This window comes from Schistosoma haematobium, chromosome 1 (assembly GCF_000699445.3).
Source record: "Schistosoma haematobium chromosome 1, whole genome shotgun sequence".
Taxonomy (NCBI): Eukaryota; Metazoa; Platyhelminthes; class Trematoda; order Strigeidida; family Schistosomatidae; genus Schistosoma; species Schistosoma haematobium.
The window spans coordinates 38,789,161-38,812,870 of NC_067196.1; the positions used below are offsets into that span (position 1 = coordinate 38,789,161).

At 34.7% G+C, this 23,710-nt stretch overlaps 1 protein-coding gene across 2 annotated transcripts in view; it reads right to left on the reverse strand.

The window, feature by feature from the left end:
* Window positions 1–8,764: 8,764 nt before the first annotated feature.
* Window positions 8,765–23,710, reverse strand: part of MS3_00009662 (uncharacterized protein) — an 81,655-nt gene continuing 66,709 nt past the window's right edge. The window contains exons 9-12 of one of the 2 annotated variants that reach the window (XM_051218063.1): window positions 21,604–21,994; window positions 20,000–20,423; window positions 11,921–12,040; window positions 8,765–10,284 (exon numbers count right to left, since the gene is read on the reverse strand). In XM_051218063.1, the coding sequence (XP_051074002.1) occupies window positions 10,104–10,284; window positions 11,921–12,040; window positions 20,000–20,423; window positions 21,604–21,994 (1,116 nt within the window). In that variant the 3' untranslated portion in view covers window positions 8,765–10,103. Of the gene's footprint in view, window positions 12,041–19,999; window positions 20,424–21,603; window positions 21,995–23,710 lie in introns of both variants that reach the window. The other variant, XM_051218062.1, reaches the window with a different exon arrangement.

A 23,710-nucleotide genomic window follows, 5' to 3' on the forward strand; every position in this document is an offset into this window, starting at 1 on the left:
TTAAACCTAAGTTACTAGATTTTTGATTGATTTGAAAGACGATAGGTATAAAAACGTGGAAATTTGTAATCTATTTATAAAATTCTAGTAAGTTAGAATCTTTTTGTATAATAAGGAACGTATATACTTTTCTCTTTTTAGAAACGGTAATCTGAATTTGTTTGTCTACAACACAAGGTCTTAATGTTCCTGCTGAAATCTGAACAACAGACTAACCTTATCAAATGTTAAAGAAGTATGCAGTAAACTGATAAGTCTGTATAGTCAATCACTTCTTGTTAGATAAATATGTATAAGAATGGGTTTTGTGGAGATTGTAGTAATTTCGACAGTTGAGATCATGAGTCTATTGAAGCTAGACCAGTGGGGTTCAACCGGGTCAGTTGTGAGATAGTAACTCACTGATAACAATGGTGGATGTGTCACTCAATTACGTGGATTAGTTGAAGTTAGACATTAACACCGTTGGATGCCGGCTCAGTGATATAGTGATTAAGCGCGTGGCGTGAGACTGATAGATCCTGGATTTGAATCCCGTGATGCGGGGTCGTGGATGCGCACTGCTGAGGAGTCCAAAACTAGGACAGAACGGCCGTCTAGTGCTTCCAGGTTTTCCATGTTGGTCTAGCTTCAATAGACTCATGATCTCAACTGTTGAGATAAATATGTATCATCCGTTATTACAACTTAATTTGATGTAGATTGCATACTGGAGAACGAGTTACATTTGCAGATAGTTAATTGTAACTTAGCATATTAACTGTCTAATAATTTAATCTGGAATATATATATTCTATTTGATTCTTTTTTTGACATAATTAAACTTCAGAGGAAAATTATCGACAACTTTAGTGTAAAATAAGATTGAATACATTATTCTGAATCAAATCAAATTTAAAACGAATCACTAACACCCCCTATTTTAGATAAAATCATTGTTACACCTTGAATATCCCAGTTTAAAAAAAGGATTTGAGAGAAGTAAACGTTTTGTGAAATAAATAATTCCAAATTAAAGTACACTATATGATTATAGTATCATTTTGTCCGTAAGCGAAAAAGCTGTAGAAAGTTGACATCTATCTGGAACAAAATTGTCATTTGTGTACATTGTTAGAGTTATCTCCTAGTGTATTATTTAGTGGTCAACAGGTCACAAACAACAGTCATAGTGACAAGAACTCAGTTATTATAATATACCTGGTTAAAATAGTAACAGAATATAATGGCAACTCGTTATGGTGCCGTCTGAAGATGCTTTTTGTCTCCAGGATGAAATCCACAAGAAACTAGTATTTTGAATGTAAGTAATTAAATTATATAAATAATGCTTCTCCAACAAACCATTGGTAATGGTAATGTGTTTTGTCCAATAACATATATGTTGTTACATTAAGGAATTAGCTGCACCTATTGTGCAATATTAACTCCGCCTGTAGCTCTTATAGGGTTACTGCCGGTCCCAAGCCCGGGTAAAGGAGGAGGGTTGGGCATGGGGTTAGCGTCCCCATCCCGTAGAAAACTAAATCGCTAGAAAAACGCTTACCAGAAAAAATAATTCAAACCATTTTAACTCTGCCCTGGGAGTTAGAAGGTCTTCATTTAGAAGAATTATGACGCTCCATGGTGAAAGCTGAGTTCCTTCGGAAGCCACGAGGCCGATGCCCCTTCTAACAACCAGAGCAACAATTTTTATAGGTACATGGAACGTTCGAACAATGTGGGAAACCGGGAAGACTAGTCAAATAGCAATGGAAATGAGGAGATACAACTTAGCAGTACTGGGAATCAGCGAAACCCACTGGACCCAAGCTGGACAGAAAAGGCTAGCTACGGGAGAGATGCTGCTATACTCCGGTCACGAAGAGGAAAATGCTCCACACACTCAGGGAGTCTCTCTAATGCTGTCCAAAGTAGCACGAAATGCACTTGTAGGATGGGAATCTCACGGATCCAGAATCATCAAAGCATCATTCAAAACAAAGAAGGAGGGGATCTTAATGAATATTATCCAATGTTATGCACCCACCAATGATAGCAACGACGACATTAAAGATCAGTTCTACGAGCGGCTGCAGTCAATCATTGAGAAATGCCCAAGAAAGGACCTAACTATTCTGATGCGAGATCTAAATGCCAAAGTCGGAATACACAACACTGGATATGAAGATATTATGGGACGACATGGACTGGGAGAAAGAAACGAAAATGGAGAAAGATTTGCAAATCTATGTGCATTCAACAAATTGGTCATAGGAGGCACAATATTTCCACACAAACGTATACACAAGGCTACATGGATTTCACCGGACCACACTACAGAGAACCAAATAGATCGTATTTGCATCAACAAAAAATTCCGAAGGACAATGGAAGATGTGAGAACCAGGAGAGGTGCTGACGTAGCTTCAGATCACCACCTAGTTGTAGCCAATTTGAAACTGAAGCTAAAAAAGAACTGGACAAGTGGACAAACAGCAATACAAAGGTTCAATACAGCCTTCCTTCGAGATACTGACAAACTCAATGAATTCAAGATAGCTCTCAACAACAGGTTCCAAGCCTTACAAGATCTACTGAAAGAAGAAGAAACTACTATGGAGGACAACTGGAAAGGCATCAAAGAAACATTGACTTCAACGTGTCAAGAGGTTCTGGGTCTAAAGAAATACCATCATAAGGAATGGATCTCTACAGAAACACTGGACAAGATCAAAGAAAGGAAGAACAAGAAGGCAGCAATAAACAACAGCCGAACACGAGCAGAGAAAGTCCAAGCACAAGCTGAATACATAGAAGCAAACAAACAAGTGAAGAGGAGCATTAGAGCCGACAAGAAGAAATACGTGGAAGAAATAGCAACGACGGCAGAAAAAGCTGCTAGAGAAGGAAATATGAAACAGCTTCACGATACAACGAAGAAACTAGCAGGGAAATACAGTAAACCAGAGAGGCAGGTCAAAGACAAAGAAGGCAAGCCAATCACTGAAATTCAACAACAGCGAAACAGATGGGTAGAATACTTCGAGGAACTCCTGAATAGACCGGCCCCAACCAATCCACCGGACATCGAAGCAGCACACATAGATCTTCCTATAGATGTCAATCCACCAACGACGGAAGAAATTAGAATGGCCGTCAGACAAATCAAGAGCGGGAAAGCAGCAGGACCCGACAACATACCAGCTGAAGCACTGAAATCAGACATCGAAGCAACCACAAGCATGCTTTATCTTCTATTCAAAAAGATTTGGGAGGAGGAACAAGTGCCGATGGACTGGAAAGAAGGACACCTCGTCAAGATTCCAAAGAAAGGAGATCTGAGCAAATGTGAAAACTACAGAGGCATTACACTACTGTCAATACCAGGGAAAGTCTTCAACAGAGTGTTGCTGAACCGGATGAAAGACTCAGTAGACGCCCAACTTCGAGATCAACAAGCTGGATTCCGAAAGGATCGGTCGTGCACAGACCAAATCGCGACACTACGGATCATCGTCGAACAATCAGTTGAGTGGAACTCGTCATTATAGATCAACTTCATTGATTATGAAAAAACGTTTGACAGTGTAGATAGGAGGACATTATGGAAACTTCTTCGACACTATGGAGTTCCTGAGAAGATTGTTGACATTATCCTGAACTCATATGACAGACTACAGTGTAAAGTAGTACATGGAGGACAGCTGACAGATGCATTTCAAGTAAGGACCGGAGTCAGACAAGGCTCTCTACTCTTTCCCTTTCTCTTTGTTCTGGTGGTCGACTGGATTATGAAGACATCTGAGGAAAAACTAGGAGTACAATGGACAGCTCAGAACCAATTAGACGATTTGGACTTCGCAGATGACCTAGCCCTCCTATCACGTACACACGAACAGATGCAGATGAAGACAGCCAGTGTAGCAGCAGCCTCTGCATCAGTAGGCCTCAGCATACACAAAGGGAAAACCAAGGTCCTCAAATTCAAAGCGGAAAACAGCAATCCAATCACCCTTGATGGCGAAACTCTGGAAGATGTAGAGTCCTTCACATACCTAGGAAGCATCATAGATGAACAAGGAGGTTCAGATGCAGATGTAAAGGCGAGGATCGGCAAAGCAAGGGTCGCATTCCTACAATTGAAGAACATATGGAACTCAAAACAACTTTCAACCAATATCAAAGTGAGAATCTTCAATACGAACGTCAAGGCAGTTCTACTGTATGGAGCTGAAACTTGGAGAACTACAACAACCACAGTCAAGAAAGTACAAGTATTTATAAATAGCTGTCTACGCAAGATACTCAACATCCATTGGCCGGATACCATCAGCAATAGCCTTCTGTGGGAGAGAACAAACCAACTTCCAGCTGAAGAAGAAATTAGGATAAGACGATGGAGATGGATAGGACATACATTACGCAAATCGTCAAACTGCATCACGAGGCAAGCCCTAACTTGGAATCCTGAAGGGAAGCGAAAAAGAGGAAGGCCAAAGAACACATTGCGTCGGATAATAGAAGCAGATATGAAAACGATGAATTACAACTGGACGGAGCTAGAAAGGATTGCCCAGGACAGGGTTGAATGGAGAATGCGGGTGAGCGGCCTATGCTCCTTCACGAGGAGTAACAGGCGTAAGTAAGTAAGTATTGTGCAATATTCAAACAAGTCGGTGTTAAACGTGCATTCAAACGGTAATTAATCAACAACATATTTTGCAGATGGTTTTAAGTTATAATTCGCCAACTATCATAAATTATGACAGTTTCCCATCCTTTTATTTGCTACAACTATATTTTTCATTCAACATATATAAGATGAATCGATTGTAGTACATTTCACTCTCGTTTTGTCAAAGGATAGATAAGGAGGAGAACATCCCAAGAACTACTAAATGCTATGATGAATTAATTGACATAAAGTGTTCGTGAAGTAGTTCCGAAGCCAGAATGCCCAGGAGTGATGTCGTTCACACAATTGGAAAATTAAAATTTAGTCCCCAAGTTCGACAGTCGGAAATTCGGGGTAAGGCTTGATGCTTACGATAGTAGAAATGAAGGATTATTTAACATGAATGCGACTGAACCGGACACTGACTTAGAAGTTCATGCTTACCTCAGGGAGCTTAGGTCAAATAAAGATAAAAAGCATGCCAATTTCATCACGTCCAAAATTTGAAATATGATCAGTTTTCACAAAGCACTCAGTGTTTTTGGAAAATTGTATGACGAGCAGTCATTAAATTTCATCACTCGTTATAGTTATATACAAACACCCGACAAAGCTGATGATATTTATCTTGTTTATTCGGACAAAGTGGATTTCAGATACAAAAATGTAAACCTTGTCTCAATATTACAAAGTTAGTCCAATTGCAACATACCTATATATAGAATGTAGCCACCTACTGATCTTAATGAGCATAATGCACATACAAATATCCCCTCCAAATGCTTTATAGACAAAGTGAGTGTACATGAATCACATGTTTTGTTACTGACAGGTCGAAATATAAAATGTGCTTATTCATATTGTGAATGGAATAATGACATCATATTTTTCGGTACGAAAGGTGAAAAAATCACCATGTATAACATTACCCATACACGACAAGATCATATAAAAGAATCCTTCAACCGTTATGTATGACTACATGCCGCAATACTCTCAATATAATGAAGGTGTGAGTAGTGTTGAGACGCTTCAGGCCAATAAAGTCACATTAATTGTAACGTGGGTACATAAAGACCCAATATTGTTTCGTACGGGAGGGAAAGTCATTTACACGTTGAACGAAGGAGTAGAGCATAGATGTCAGGAGCTAAAGTCAATTTTTTTTTCAAAGAAAGCTGAAAAACCAACTGTAAGCGGGGACACAACAATGTAACCGACCGAAAGCTTATTCCTATGTATTCCATGAAAAAAGAAGATGAGGTGATACGACAGGAAGAAAAGACAAAATCACATTATTTTACCCATTGTGATATTTGCTCAGCATTGCTTCCGCGTTTTAATTCAATGTGATGTTTATTAAGATTAATATTTGTTTTATAAGCAGAGATGAATGTTGGGTAACAGTGGAGTCCAGGAGGCGCGTTTCATCCTATTTTGGGATAACATCCTGGATTCCAATGCTAGCCACCATCCACCTCTGCTTATAACGTTTGTGACTTATGGTAATATCGAGGCAATCCGCACAAGATGCATATATGCTAATGAGAAACTGACCAATCGCTGTCCTAAACATCAATGGGAAACTTCAAACAACTCATACAAAAAAGAACCAATATTTGTCTTGTTTCCCAGTGAGGTATTTTATTCGTTATAACATTAATGTATTTGAGTGTGCTGTTCATTCAAGATACGATATTCTTGTATAAAATTAACATGAACTGCGCGCAGCATGACATGCAGCATGTGATGTTATAAATCTGGGTATTTCTTATACATGTGATTGTATCTTAATTAATAATCAAAATGGACGAATAATCAGTATACATTGAGTGCATTTTCGACTAGTCGTCATGTTTTGGATTTAATAAGACTTCACTTGTACCAGTCCTGGTGTGCTTACTTCACATCGTGGGAATTGCAGTGGTTTCTCGTTCTTCTAAGTAAAAGAATACCCAACGCGAATATAACACGTTTGCTTTCCAATATTAATAATAGTGGTAAATTCCAGGTATTATACAATGTGTGTAAGTACCTACAGTTAGCATTCATACTTATTTAATTCAAATAAATCATAAACGTGAAGGTCAATCCCAATATTAAAAAATAGAAAGGTAGGCGGCTCAAGTGTTTAAGCACATCATCGGAAGGTTAAATGAAGTGAAATAAAGTAACACGCAGCAGAGTCGAGACCTGAACTTCAATTACAAGTTCCACAACCAAAACAACCATGAATCAATCTGACCACAACTTACACACTTTTGAAAAAAGACATATTACAAAGAAGCTGTCAGTGATTCTGAACTAACTAACTAACGTATCGGTCCCCAAATACCCTGGTATAGCCGAGAGTGAGGAGAGTCGGCTCTCCCACTCAAAATGCTCTCACATGGCCTCGTACATACAACCACTGCAAGGGAAGTCCTACTCACTGCATTCTACAATAACGGGTGTTGTTTACGAAATTGAGAGGATGAAAAGTGAATGTCCGGCACTTTAACTAGTTTGGTGGACACAGAGGGTCCACCTAAGGGAGTTGCAAAACCCTGATTACAAACCAATGGTGAACATGGGATCCAGGATCCTGAAGGAATAAATGGCGTATGAAACAATCGTTGGTCACCGGACACCATGGGGCTGCATCTCCTGACGTCGCTCCACTGCTTTGTGGATTAGACCTTTTAGGTCAAAGGCTTGGGGTGTGGCCCCCTAAAAAACCACCTACTTCGGCTTGGGCACCCAGGCAGTATCCCAGGCGTCACAAAAATCGAATGATTTATGTGGTGCATATCTATTTAGTGCCTCCATGTATCAATGTTTATGTGTTTAAATAAATAACGTATTATTTATATGGGTATTCGTCAAGATTGGAACAAATAGTTTGACGACAATTAGGCGCCGAGTATAGGGAAGTCATTATATGTAAAATTATATTTGAAATGATCTCACCGATTGAAATTTAAATAATTCCAACGTTTCGTTCATCCAACTTATCTGGACTTCTTCAGGGTAATAATCAAAATTATCAAAGAAATATTAGCGTATGACACCATAAGATCGACATAAGTTAAAGTTAAAGTTATGTTACCAAAGGAAGAACGACAAAATATTGTCTATGAGACCAACTGTCATGATTGTAATACAGCTTATGTGGGAGGAACATCCAGGCGATTGAATGTAAGGTTAAAGGAACCTAAACGGTGTTTGAAAAATGTCCCCAAATCCTCGGTCGACCTAAAGAAACTTGAGAATAAGTCTGCGATAATGTTACATGCGTTGGAAACAGGACACAAGATTAATTTTGAAGGGACAAAAATACTTCAGAAATGTTTTAACACTCATAAAGAAGGATTGACAGCAGAAGCGCTGTATATATGGGCAAACAAGAACAGCTTAAACCGAAAGGATGATACTCAGTTAGCAGCTACTTGGCAAATATTCATTGACAAGTAATTGGACCCTTTCTTTATTCAACCTGTTTATTTCACGTGCATCGTTATCTTGACTGAAGTTAATGTGAGTTATTTTTAGCAATACAATCACGCATTTGATGAATCTCATTTTACATACACATCAATGATTCAGAAACGATTTTTCAACCTTCAACTTTCACTTTTATTTTTTCCTTCATATAAAAACATTAACACCAAGTACCAATCATTAATAACCCAATCTTACACACACTATTCGTTTAGTCATTTATTTTCATATCGTGAACTTTTCAAATGATTCGCATTTAACTGACTCATGTTATTCTAATTACTAATATCAACATCCAAATATGATTGGATTAACACAGTATAGATTTGATCTGATTTGATTGTTAAAACGCTATATACTTCTTTGGTGATTTTGATTATTATCCTTAAGAAGTCCAGACAAGTTTGCTGGACGAAACGTCGGAATTATTTTGAATTTCAATCACTGAGATTATTTCAGATATAATTTTCACACATAATAACGAATTATTATTAGACTTTCCATTTTGTTAGTTGTCTGTTTCACTATGCCACGCAGTGAAATCTGACAACTTGAATTGATGCGCAAGTGTGTTGCATCCTACATTGCTGCCCATCACCAACCATTTTATACAAAAGGAAAATAAATCAAATGATCCAAGACTATTCAACACAATTTATAGATTTAAAATACCAAAAAATCTGATATAGTCGATAGTAATAATAATAAACGTAATAAGTTTCAATTATAATGATAGATACTGTATAATATAGAAGCTAAATCGTATATAAATGGCAACAGCGATGAATTTTGAACCTGTTTAGTAATAATAAATACTGTCAAATAATGTGGAACAACAGATTATGTTCAATGAATAAAAAAAGTAAATCGTGTTCATCTCTCTCAAGAACACCTAGAATGGTGTATAAATTGAAGAATAAAGGTGAAGTTTGCTTTGAACCATACATAAGTTATAGAAAAAGCCTAATAATCTTTCAAGGGATGAAAGAAAATATATATGTGAAGTTTTGAAGAATAACATCAAACGGTAAATATGTGAGACGTTTTGCGAATAACTATTCATGCTACTTATTACTCATTAATAGTAGTAGTAATTGTTAATGGTGCTGATATCGTTGAAGGAAAATGAAATGTACTGATGTAAGGGAAAAAAATTAGAATCGAACACAAATTACATTTTGTAGACATGTTTAAATAAAAAGAGAAAATAAAGGTAATTAATGAGGAAAGAAGCTAAAACTGAGAATGTTATTATAGCACTAAGGTAATAATCACAATAAGAGTATGTAGGTGATGGAATTATGTAGGAAGATAATATTTGCTAACTTTATTATGACTTTTCTCAGGGAATGAGTCAGCTCCAAAGAAAACAAAATACGAAACAGAACAACAGAGACATTTCCTTGAAATGTTTACAGAAAGACAACGTTATAGTTTGCAAAAATGAAATAATAAAGGTAAACATGGTTGGATGAACAACTTCCCAGTACGGTGGGTAGAAGAGGCAGACGATGATGATGAAGGAAAGTTGTACATAGATAAAGAGAAAAAAAATACACTAAATACATGTATATATTACCTTACACACAGACATACACGAATGCATATTATACGAAGAATAAATATGTAACGAAAACAGAGGGAAGAAATTAAATAAACGCAATTCAGCAGGCGCTAACAAGTATGGAAAGCTGATATGATATGGAATAGTAAGAAAATAAACAGAAAACGCGATAATCAGCTGAGGATCAGTGAAGAGAAGGAAGAACAACACAGCACCCAAAAAAGAGAAGTAAGCAACTGAAAAAAAGACTCATAGCACTAAACTCTGAAACAAATAAAGCGGTAGCAGTGATAGAAGGAGCAGCAGACAAAAAATCAAAAGGCAAGAAAAACTGACGGAGTAGCCAGTGTCATTGTATCAGGATCCAGCAGTAGTGAAATGAACAACAGAATAAGAAAATGGTTAGCTACGTTTACATACAGGATGTGTCAGTGTAACTGAATAGGCACCAAGTACTGGAACAAGTGTTCGTGCATAATGATAAATCATTTGTGAAACACTTGCATACGGTTGACTATATTCTCCTAGAATAAATTGACCAGTACTATTTCGTGTAATTTTCATATGTAAGAAGGATTTATGTCTGAAGTGAAACATAATTACAAAAAAAAGGAAAATCAAGCAGTGTTTATACCATTGGTATTAGTACAAATTATAGTTTTTTTAAATTATATTGACTCTGTTATGATTCCTAACCGCGTTAAGCATAAAAGCCTAATCAATTTACAATCATATGTGAAAATAATATGACAGACTGATACAAATTATTGTGTGACCTTTTTCTGGCCTTTGCATGTTTCGTTGTGACTTTATTGATTAGATTATATTCGTGAACGTCTATACTTTTTTTGCAGATATTATTCCTTCTCTATCTCCACTTATGTACTTGTGTTGATTGTTCACTGTTAACGTCGAACATATTTTAATTGTTCTCATTTTATGTGTGTCTGGCATATACACTCTAATTAGTTATCTATAATTCATGCATTATTTACACCTTATAAAAACTAAATCACGTATTATTCACTAGGCAAGTTATGCAGTTACTCCTGTTTGCATCTATGCAACTTTCATATTCATTCGGTTCAGTTTACCGTGGTCACATGAATATATCTGAAACATACACGTCTTGAATGTAATTCGTATTCGGCTTTCTATTTCTATATTGTATCAACGTGGTTAGTCAACAGAAGATATACGAAGTTAAATAGGCAATATGTATTTAATTAGCACAATCGTTTAATCATATTAGTCAGAAAACAGGCACTAAAATTCATTCAATTGCTTAACTGCCAATGGCATGATCAAAGTTACTAAAAAAACACTCTAGACATTCTAATTACTGTATGTATTAAAAACAGATGAGTAGGATTCAAGTAGGTCGTAAATTGTACGAGAGGGATAAGAATTAATTCAAATATCCAACGAGAAGCTGTATTCTGTGAAATCAGTGAGGTAGGAAGTAATAGAGGACAAATAATCACCGATAACATTAAATCATATCCAAACTATAAAAAGTGCAAAATAATTATAATTATTATGAGTATGAGTAACTGGATTTAAAAGTGAGACATTAAAGTTAACTAAGGCTTTACGATACTATTGCAATATCCCCGTTGCTGCTGTAGTGTAATGTAGCTTCGGAATAAAAATAAGACAGTTTCCGGTAAACTACCAAAAGATTTCAGTTAATTGAAATGGAAAATATCTTTTAATTACCAGGTGAAGCTGGGAACGTGAACGAGATTTGATTTACACTTGACATAATTTACAAGGTTCTATGTTTAATGAAAAACCCTTGGGTCCTGGGTCCATCCACAAGGAAGATTATAAATGAGCACTACTGATAAGTTTCATACACAAATACAAAACAGCTATTCTGTGCTGTCTTGTACTAATTGATTTATGAAATGCTATCTCTTCATGATGAAGACTAATATGTAAAGACGAAACGACACAATATTTTACGCAATATGCAGAGTACTTACTCGGCGGTTAAGGCACTCAACACTCAGCCATCAAGTCTCGGGTTCGGACAGCACTCTATCTACTTTGGTTTGGGAGACCAGGTGTTACCGCTAAACCTTATACTCAGAGCGTGGCTTGAAGCCAAGTAAACTAATCTATACCTTGAATAACAGTAAATCACTCTTCACAATAAGGCCTTTCAAATAGCTTGACAAGTCATAGTAATAATCATAATAATAACAGTAACTTACTTGATAGTTAGAGAAAAGTCATTAGGGCATGTTTCACTGGGACGAACAAGAAAACTACCTTCTGGTTCATTCCGTATTAGTTCTTCAGCTTCTGATCTTGTTAATGACGGATGAAACCATCTATTATTTTTTTTAGTACAATATACACAACATTAATAGAAATACTGGTGGAAAAAATGTTATATTATTATTGACAAAAAGGAATTAATAGATAATAATACATAATAAAAGAATAAGTAATTATTAATTAAATTAATAAAGGAAATACGTTCATCGTACTATTAAGTTGAAACAAATAAATATCAGAAATAACTTTTTTAATATAAGCCACTATCCATTATTTCTAATTTGAAAACTTTGACATAAACAAACATGGTTAGCCTATTCACACTTGGAGACTGTCACTAGTGAGCATTTGATGATTATAATCAGAGAGGGGGTTTGTGGATATTATAGTAATTTAGCAGTTGAATTCACCATCTTATAGTAATCTAGCTTCAATTGACTCATGAATTCAACTAGTAAATTACCATAATATCCACAAACCCCTCTCTCTAATTATAATCATCATATGCTCACCAGTCACGGTCTCCAAGAGGTATTTCTTGGAGTTCTAGCGGGAAGCAGTGATCAGTGAAGTTCAACCGGGTCTGTTGTGAGTAACTCACTGATGACAATGGTGGACGGTGGCGCAATTTCGTGGATTGGTTCAAGTCAGACATTAAACACCATCAGATAAACGCTCAGTGGTCTAGAGGCCAAGCGTTCGCGCGCGAGACTGATAAGTTTTGGGTTTGAATCTCGAGAGACGGGATCGTAGATGAGCACTTATGAGGAGTCCCATACTGGGACGAAACGGCCGTCCAGTGCTTCCAGGTTTTCCATGGTGGTCTAGCTTCAATTAACTCATGAATTCAACTACTAAATTATATACATATAACATTGAAAACTCTATCAGATGTAGTGAGTATCATTGCGGAAAAAAAAGAGTAACTGAAGAAGATGAAAATATAAATAATTGTAGAATAATGACATAAACGTTTTAAAAGGATTATAAAATTGATTAAAATCCGTGATTACTTAGAACTTTACAATCTACACTAAAACACTTTTATCATAACACAATTAATTCCATTTTATTATTGTTTTTTTGTTTTGAAAGAAAAAAACATGATCAAGTTAACTTATCTATTGTAAGGTGAATTGTTTATTTTATTTTGTCAGCTTAAATGATGATGATAATAAAGCTTATTATTATTAATACAATTTTAGGAAGAAAAAAAACTAGGATTAATCCTGATAGTCAAGTTTTAGTAATAAGTGTTCTAACTTAAATATTTAATGACTTTCGTTTAGGTTTATTTTTTTAAATCTAATATTTTATTTATTATTTATTTTAACGCATAGATATTGGTACAAGGAGGCACCAAATACATATGCACTACACAGATCTCATTTGATTTGTGTGAGGGCTGTGATACTGCCCGGGTGCCCAAACCGAAGCAGGTGGTTATTTAGGGGACCTCTACACCCGGAGCCTTCGACCTGAAGGTCTGATCCATAAGGCAGTGGAGCATCGTAAGGAGATGTAGTCCCATGGTAGCCAGCCAGTGACCAACGATTGGTTCATGCACCATTTGTTCCTTCAGGATCCTGAATCCCATGTTCACCATTGTTTTGGAATCAGGGTTTTCCAACTCCCCTAGGTGGACTCTCCATGTCCGCCAACCCGGTTAAAGCGCCGGAAATTCACTTTTCGGCCTCTCAATTTCGTAAACAACACCCCCGCCACGAGAAGGCAGTGTGTAGGACTCCCCTGACAGAGGCTATATACGCGTGGCCATGTGAGAGCATTTGGAGAGGGAGAGCGGACTCTCCCCACTCTCAGCCGTATCAAGGCATTTGGGGGCAAATTTAATATTTAGTATTTAAATATACAACATTTACTAAAAGGAAGTACATTTTACTGATATTTATCTAATATTCTTGTATTGAGAGAGGGATAGTTTTATTACGTCAATTTGATCTTTACAAATAATTGTTACTCGGTCAAATTTTAAATCCGTTTAGAGAATCTATTGTATACCCGAACAGTATTCCTTTACAACTGAATAAATCTGAATCATAAGTTCAGTCACGTAATGTAACTAGAAAAACAATATTGAAAGAGTGAAATTGAATTTGAATATGTAAACCATTAGATGTCAATTTAGTTATCTGAGGACTGAAATGGTCATCGTGAGCCTCGAATGACCAGAACTCTGATTGAGTCGTGGATACACAATGTTGAGGAGAATCATATTGGAACGAAACAGTTGTTCGATGCTTGTTAATTTTCAATAATTGTCTAGTCACAGTCAATTCGTGATGTAAACTTTAAAATTAAAATATTCATGTTCATCTCCTTACCATATATTGAATGTTAATCGTATAAAATTTGAAATTGATGAACTGAAAAAAAAAGATTGACCACTGAGAACACCTCAATTTTGTAAGGTTGCAGACAGAATTTACATCAAGTTCTAGGTTTAGAAGGAAACTTAATTGAAATAAACTTCTTTAATATTTTGAAACAATACTGATAAACAACAATGACAATAGTCATCTCTTTTATTATTGATCCAACGAAAAGATAACTATCAGAATGAGGATTTGTGGTGATTGTAGTAATTTCAATAGTTGAAAAGATAATTGTCAAATGAATTTCGATGTTGATTCGACTGGTGATACAGTAAATAAATAGACATTTTCAGTTCAACAGCTATGATAACAAATCTAATCATTGTATGTTTGTTGGGATATTCAGAAAAATATCCCAAAACTTATTCTGTCAAGTCTAGTGCTATCCCTTGGACTTGAGATGGTATCATTTTCCTATTGATCAATACTTATTTCACGTGTCATTTTCCTGTTGGCCAAATATTGTACAAATGTTATTTTCTATTTTATGGTACGATGTGGTCTGATTTTGCTTATATATAAACGAAGTATGTTTGAAATCTATGATTCGATATAACGGAGACTGATATTTGCGTTCTGGACTGAAGCGGCTAGGTTGAACGAGAAGATGCTATCTCAAGGACTAATAAGAAATCTATGTTGCTCGTACTGGTTTATGCGTCATTGGTCCGGTCGATAAGTCGGTGACTTTAACTAGTGATCGTATCAAAATAATGATTTTTTTGGCCTTCAGAAATCCCTGGTCCCACTAGCACTACAGTTTGTTCAAGCGATAGCCCATATGATCAGTCAAGCATAATAAACCACAGTCTATGCAAATCCAAAATACACAACATCAATAAGGAAGCTCTCGGTTTTTTTTATACTCCATACTCCCTTTTTTAAACTTATTACTTATCAATGCACGTTCACTTCTGAACAAAATTTCAGCCTTGAGAACATTAGCTTTTCTAGCCAAGCCTTCTTTCATACTTATCACTGAAACATGGTGCTCTCAAGCAGTATCGGATTCAGAATTGAATATCCAGAACTATCGACTCTATCGCTGTGACAGAGAAACTAAGCGAGGAGGTGGTTGTATTATATATGCTTTGGATACCCTAACAACTAATAAAGTTGAAGATAGTGTCCTGAATAGTTTACCAGAATCAGTCTGGATATAAGTCAACACCCTGAATCATAGTCTACTCCTTAAATGTATATACAGAGCTCCTGATAGTTCGAATAATGGGAATGATCTTATTATCAATTCATTCATACATGCAACTGCTCTAAACTTTAATGCTAAGGTTATCACTGGGGATTTCAATTATCCTGGGATTACCTGGAGTACCGGTAGTTGTCAGTCATGTAGTGATGAGTTCTCGGCAACTATTAACATGCACTGCTGGTCACAGTGGGTTCGTACCCCAACTAGAGGCGATAGTATACTCGATCAAATATTTAGTAGAGATGTCATCCCACTATCTGTAAAAGCATACGATGAATTTGAAAGCAGTGACCATAAGATAGTAGTTTGCGCTCTCCCTATCTATCCCTCTTATAACCGACCCATTCAAAAAACCTGTCAATATAGAGACTATAAGCATGCTGACTGGGACCTCCTGCATTCACCGATTAAACTTTCAGACTGGGATAAGTTTTTTTCATGTAATAGTCTCACGGATGCTATCGATCGTTAACTGATCGTTAACTCTTGTTTAGATTCCTGTGTACGTCTTGAAACGTACAGGTTTGATAAACCTTACGAACTATATATACCAGCTGAATATCGTGATAAACTAAGACGCCTACAGAATCGTTATTTTAAGTCAAACGACTTCACGGCAGTTGCACAAATAACAATAATTTTTAATCAAATTAAAGAGAAACATGAGTTAAAAACCATTAATTAGGAGATACTAGCACTTAATACTAACTCAAAGGTACAAAACCTAACTCTCCTTTTCAATAAACGTGCCAAAGCAACTCAAAATGTTGATATACCATGCATCCAGCATAATAACAATTTTATATACGACTCTAAAACTATAGCATACCTTTTCAGTGGTATTTTTGGGAATGGTGTAGGAATCATAAGTGGCTCTGCTTCAAGAGTTATGTGCGTGACTAGCAACTCAATAAAATCTATCTCCTTCACATGCATGAAAATTAATAAGGTTATAAATACCCTTAAGCTTTCATGAGGTCATGAGGCTGACGGGATGTCATCCTTCTTCTAGAAATATGGTGGTCCAGATATTCCACTTCTTCTTCTAAAGCTGTTTACTCTCTCTATGGAAACTGGTTCTTACCCTAACCGTTGGAAAACCGCGTACATCATACCACGTTACAAATCTGGAGATAAGACTGACATGAACAATTACCGGCCAATAAATATTACTCCAGTTATTTCTAGGATCATGGAAAAAATTATAAGTGATGAACTTTCCAACTATATGCTCGCTGGAAAATTTATCAATGATACTCAACATGGATTTCTTAAAAATCGTTCTTGCATGACATGTCATTTTGACTTCTTTAATTTAGTCTATTCTCTACGCAGCCAAGGATATCCAGTCTTAGTGCTATATCTGGACATTTCCAAAGCCTTCGACATGGTTAGCCAGCAACTCCTTATAAGTAAACTCGCCTCTTATGGGGTTCGAAATCCTTTGCTAGCTTGGTTTGATTCCTTTCTCAGCAATCGACATCAAATAGTTAAAATTAACTCTTCATTGTCTGACGTTGTCCCTGTTAGAACTGGTGTAATACAAGGTAGTGTCTTAGGCCCTTTGCGCTTTTTAGTGTTTATCAATATTTGTGAAAGTTTTTGTGTGGGTAAGCCCATCCTATATACAGATGATCTTAAAGTAGTATATTTATTTTCTCCACATGAGCTGAAAAATATGCGAAATTGCATCAGCATGGAGCTTAACAAGGTAGCACAGTGGTGCTTAAGATGGCAACTGGAGTTTATTACGACTAAATGTTGATGGATATGCTTCGGCGATACATCACTCAACCTAGACCTTACCATAAATGGAGAAGTGTTATCTAGGTTACACACAGTAGTAGACTTAGGACTTAGATACTCCCAAGACTTGTCGTTTACAGAACAGATATTGAAACAGACTTCTAAGTCTCAACGTCTAGTAGGTTACATAACTCGAAACCTTTATAACAATGAGTCACGTATTTTAATGTACAAAGTTTGCTTTCGACCTCTTCTAGAATATTGCATGTTTATTCTCAGCAGTGCATGCACAAATGATAAATTATGGCTGGAATCAGAACAGAGACGATTTACACTTCGTATTCTTGGAGCTGATTGTACCTTAACTTATAATTCTAGATGTAATAAACTTTGTTGGAACCACATGAAGTTTATGCTATCAAAGATTCTACAATAAAAACTGTGTTAAGTGTCATTTATGTTGATGTCGGTCTTTATTTTGATCTCTGTTGATCGTTTCATGTTTTGTTAACATTAAAAAGTTTCCATTTAACTCATTATACAGAGAGGTTACATGTTTTTCTGGAATTGAACGTCACTTACTTTCATGATTTGTAAATTCTTGTATACAACCTATTATCCCTTACTGTCACCCATTATTCTTTCATGGACTTTGAAAAACGATTGCTGAAGCTAATTAACAAGGTATGTGGTGAATCTTTTGTTTTCGTTATTTATATGGTTATGAATAGACACTTGAAATCTTGTAAACATCAGGAGTGTAATTTTATCAGACATTAACCAATCACTCCATTTACGCTTTTCTACTTGTATATCTCCTGATAGAACGAGACGATGATACATTACAATCCATGCACGCTAAAAAAGCACGAAAGCTTCACAATACTGTATCTAGCACACAAGCTATTCAATAAGCATGCTATAAAGGATGACTTAACCTAAAACGTATACTCATCAGCCTGTTGCTTATCCACTCTGGCACAGACTTCCACATTCTTGGAAGAATTTTTACTTAATTTTCATTACTTATTTGGGTATGGATGTAAATAAAAATTTATTGTGACTTATAAAAAGAATAAGAGACGTTTGTTGAAACGTTGTAAGTTGGTTAGTAGTTAAGTATCTCATAGTTTTATAGTTTCGTGTATTATAGAACAAATTCCCACTTTCTCCACCGTCTTTTATATATCATTATGATAAGTGTCTTTAAAATTAAGCAGACTTATTCGAATGTTGGAGATTAAATGACTGTCACTCACAAGATGAAATCGTATTCTTCTGATCATCAATCGATAATCATTAAATTTCACTGGTTCGCATAATAATTTATTGAGACCGGTAAAATTTATTGGTCAAACTAGTACTATACGGAAATTAGATTCGGGTTACTACAGTTATCATATTTTGTTAGTTAATTAACAGACTATCAAACAGAAATAATAAAACAGGACCTGTGACCTGATGTACATATGAATAGGTGATGTATCAGTTCAATTAACACATAGTTCTGATTCGATCCAATATGACAGATTGACAAGAAATAAATCTTTACAATAATAATGAAAAGTTACGTTTATAGTTATTGAAGAAATGAATAAATGAAATGAAATATAAAGGTATGAGTTAACCGGTTCATCTTCAAAATAAGTTGAAGTACTCAAAAACAAGAGGTTGTTATTAATTTAATTAGACAATTGAATAAAAAACTGTTATTGTGGAAAAGAACTTTATATATAACTATTTAACCAGCCAACTCATTGAATAATGACCAGCAGAAAACTATGCTCATATATTCTCGAAGAAAATTTCACTATAACAATCATGAAGATTACTTAGTCAGATAAATAAATAAGTAGTTCACAAAGGTAAGATCATAAGAACATACTCTCTTTGAAAGATTTCTTAACTGTGAACAACTTAATCAGAACACATGTATTTATATTTAGGTTTATTTACTATAAAGAAAGTCGGATATTGCATTTTATGCATAAACTTTACACGGTTTATAAAAAAATTTTTCGCATTTTGCAAAACGAAACACTCATCTACATACTTTCATATAACATTGACCGTCTAGAGACTATGAAATGCATGTGAAGAACTCTTACAATCAATATCTTCATATTGTTTTGATTTTTTTAGCAGAAATTTAAGAATTGACGTTAACAGAATCCCTAGGTTGTACCTACCACACACCATGGTAGTCATATCAAATTCAGTGATAAAATTTCACTTTATAAAGAAGTTTCAATAATCCAATCCAAAACAGTGATGATTATTAGTATGAGGATTTGTGGAGATTGTAGTATTTTAACAGTTGAATTAACGAGTTGATCTAAGCTAAACCACCAACGATGTGCTAACTGGTTTAGTGTCAAGTGATACCTAACAAACGAAAATCATATGGATTTCTGATATACTTTCTGGATCATGAGTTTTTGAAATTAAATCATAAATATATATCATTTAAAATGGTCGTTACAGTAACAGCGTTAAACTGACAAATAATATGTAAGGGTATCGGTAACCTGTTTTTACTTTTTAAATAAATGATTAAAAAATGTTTAAAAGATCATATCAAGTGTTCAAAACCAAATTCTCCCTTAACTCTCAGAAACTAAACAGTAAAAACATATTAATTGATATTAAAACATAATACTTACGGTTGTTCTTCAAGTGACAATGTTTCCAAATGAGGAGGTAAACCCTTCGGTAGGTTATTTTGACTAGATAACAATTTATTTTTACTAACTGAATTCATCGAATGATGTAAATTAACATTAGATGAAGGTAAGTGATCAAACACCTGTGTCATAGAACTGGCACAATGAGAAGGGGGAGCAACTGACGTTATTACTACATGTGAGGCCATCGATACTGATGATGACGATGACGACGAAGAGGTGGAGGAAGACGTGCATGATGAGGAGGTTGACGACAGGCTAGGAACTGTAAGCATATTTGTTGCAGAAGAATTACAAGTTTCAGAAGTCAAGAAATCATTATTCACTTCCATTATTGTAGTTGTTGCGTTTCCAGATTTACCAGTGCTTGAAATAATAGTACTAGGATCTATAAAACGTCCACCTGCAAATGATATTTTAAAACATACAAAATAGGATAATTCTGATTTATTATCTCGAAACTTAAATAATCACTCACTTGATGACAATGGATGATGAACGTGCTATAATCATGAATTAACTCAAGTTGGAAATGTAGATCACTCTGTATCGACTCAGTAGTCTGAAGGTAGGTTGCTCTTTGAACAGCTTAATATTCTTAGGTTTGACTACTGGTGATGTCAAGGTTGCACACTGTTAAGTCCTAAACTGGGAAGTAATAGTTGTTCTGCTCTCCCCTACTAATAATAGTTCCCTATATAATGTCGATTTGTGACAAAAGCCATCATATCATAACCCCAGACTATATGAATTCATCTCGTCCAGAAGAATGAAACGATTTTAAAAAATCACATTTAATACACATTATGGATAAGTCTAAAAACCAAAAGAGTTCATCATATAGAATTTGCTGAAATCATATGAAATGTGAACACTATCTATCGACAACTAGGAATCATTAAAACTCCCTATTTCCTATATTTAGATTAAAATCAAAAGGGAAATTGATTAAGTTATAACTACTCACTATTCATTTATTTGTTATTCTAATATTTCATAAAATTTTATAAAACTAAATGAATTTAACATGAGAATAATCATTATTTGAAATAGATACGGTCAAAATATTGCTGCTTCCATGTTTATTCGTTTCTTACAACAGTTTTTTTTTCATCATATGACATAATTATTTGAGTGAAATGAGTTCCGATTCAATTCCGATATAATTACTAACACACAGAAGATGAAACTTTGTATAAACTAGTTAGTTGAAATAGTATTTGATAATTATCTCATCTTAATTAAATGAGAATCAATTTTAGAACTGTTAAGGTCTTAAAAAATACTAAATAATTGCTATGAAATCATTGAACAGAAAATTGACTATCGGTAGTTTTTTTTCTAAACAATTTACTCTGGGCATAGTGAAATATTTCAATTAAATTCTTTATGCCAAAAACATGTAACATTAAATTTATGACGTCATAATGAAACAGATCAATACTTAATTATTATATCATTTAAATTAAATTATCAGTGATATTACCAAGGAAAAACAGATTGAATTTCACATGCAAAGATAATTAAATAGAGTTCAGAAAGATTTTCTTTCATGCTAAATAACAAAACTCTAATAAACTTACTCATTAATTTAGAAACTAATCGACCATGTTGAGCATCCCAAGAATCATCACAACTACTTGTAGAAATGCTATCGAGATCATTAGATAAAACTGATTGTACAGGACGAGTAGTCAAATTCAATTTTAAATCATTACCATTAGTATTTTTAATTGAAATGAATTTACTAGACTCTTGTAACTGACCAGAAGAAGATAAACCATGTTGTATAAGCTGGTGATGGTCATTTGGATGGTGTTGATGATGTGAAGAAGGTGGAGGATGATTTAAACTTGACTTTACCGTTTTAATCATTGTTGTTGTAGGTGTTGTTGTTGCATTACTATATTTTGGTATATTTGGTAGTAAAGATGTATCATTTGATGAATTATTGATGGCTAGATCTAAACTGAGCTAAATTTAAAAAAAGCACAATAATCACAAGAATAAATAACTATAGTTACATTGTCTATGTACAATAAGTAGATTATTTTTAAAAGAAAAACAAAGGGGAACAATATTGATCAAATTAATGTCAGTCAGTCAGCAACAGAAATTCTTACGTACGTACATCAGTTCAAATATAGTTTCAAAAATGTTTGCATTATCCTTAGACGAAACGAGTAACCAGTAAGGTTCATAAGTTTTACTGAATGACATGTGAAGTTCAAGCCATACTGTAAATACAGTAAAATGTACATATATACACACATATGTCAACATCTGTAGTGCCCATTCGCAATAGAATTTATGCAGTATGACAACGCATTCCTATCACTAAAATGTATGCTGTAAAAAATGCTAGATCAAAGTTTACAGTATGTGAATCTACTGAACAACATTCATTTATTCTTAAGAAGAGCAAACAAAAGATATATTATGGAAGGAAATTACACATAATCAAGGCATCTTTCTACTATAATTCAATTATGCTTTGCTGCTAATTGTTTAGATTTTAAGACGACGAAACATTGTTAGTTTATAATTAGACAATAATTTAAAAGTGTTCTTAACTCCGCTGAAAACTGAACCCAGGAGCTTTGGTTTCTCACTGTGGGCGCATAACCTTCAGACCGATGAATAGATTACACAATGGTTTGCACATCTACCTTCAATGGATGGTTGTTTGAGTTCAGTCTGTAATCTAAACTATGAAAATTAATGATCTCTACAAAACCCCACTATACTGAGAAGTATATTTCAGAAGAACCTGTTTAAAATCGCAAAACAATGAAGAGTTGTTTCATCCTAGTTTGGTACTACTACTTATGGAAACGCCAATCACAACCACACACATGTGATAGAACGAAGTACTTTAAAATTTCGCAACAACTTTGATATTTCTAGGTAAATGAATTGGAAGAATACAATGATTCAAAATTTAAACAACTTCCATAAATTTGTATTGCAAACTTCGCTCCTGATTTAATGTTGTTTATTAGTTACAGTTATACCAATGCGCATTGTTCATTCCGTAGATATAGTTTCTCAATAGGATTTTCATTAAAAAATCTTATCTCAGAGTTAATCTTCAGTAAGTACAAGGTGAGATTACTTGACAGGATGATTTTGTGAAAACGTAGTGTTACAGTTGTAACAACCAGTGAAAATTAGACTTCAGTGAGTTAAATTGGTGTTCGTTCATGATGAAAAATACTTACAAAATATGTACAAACAAACAATACCAAAAAAAAGCAACACCATAATATCACTTCACTTAATTTTTATGAATATATAATACTGACTTCTACGAATTTACACAAATTCTCAAGAACAACACGAAAAGGCCAAATTTGTAAAACACAACAAAACCTAAACCAATTCGTTTTAGTTGTTATTGCCATTTTGGGTAAAAATTAGTGTAGAGGAATTAAGAAGAAGTAAAATTCATCAGAAAAAATCCTTTAATATACAAGTCGCATCAATTATATCACAATGTTTAAGGTCAAGAAAACAGCAGCTAACCAATGACTAAGCAGTAACTTATAATAGAATGGCTACACAATATATTACATGCTGATACTGACGACAAGAAATAGACATATTATAATCAAATGAAAATAACAGCTGATTATTTCCTAAATACACACATATCTATACATGATGATATACATAAACACATGTACAATA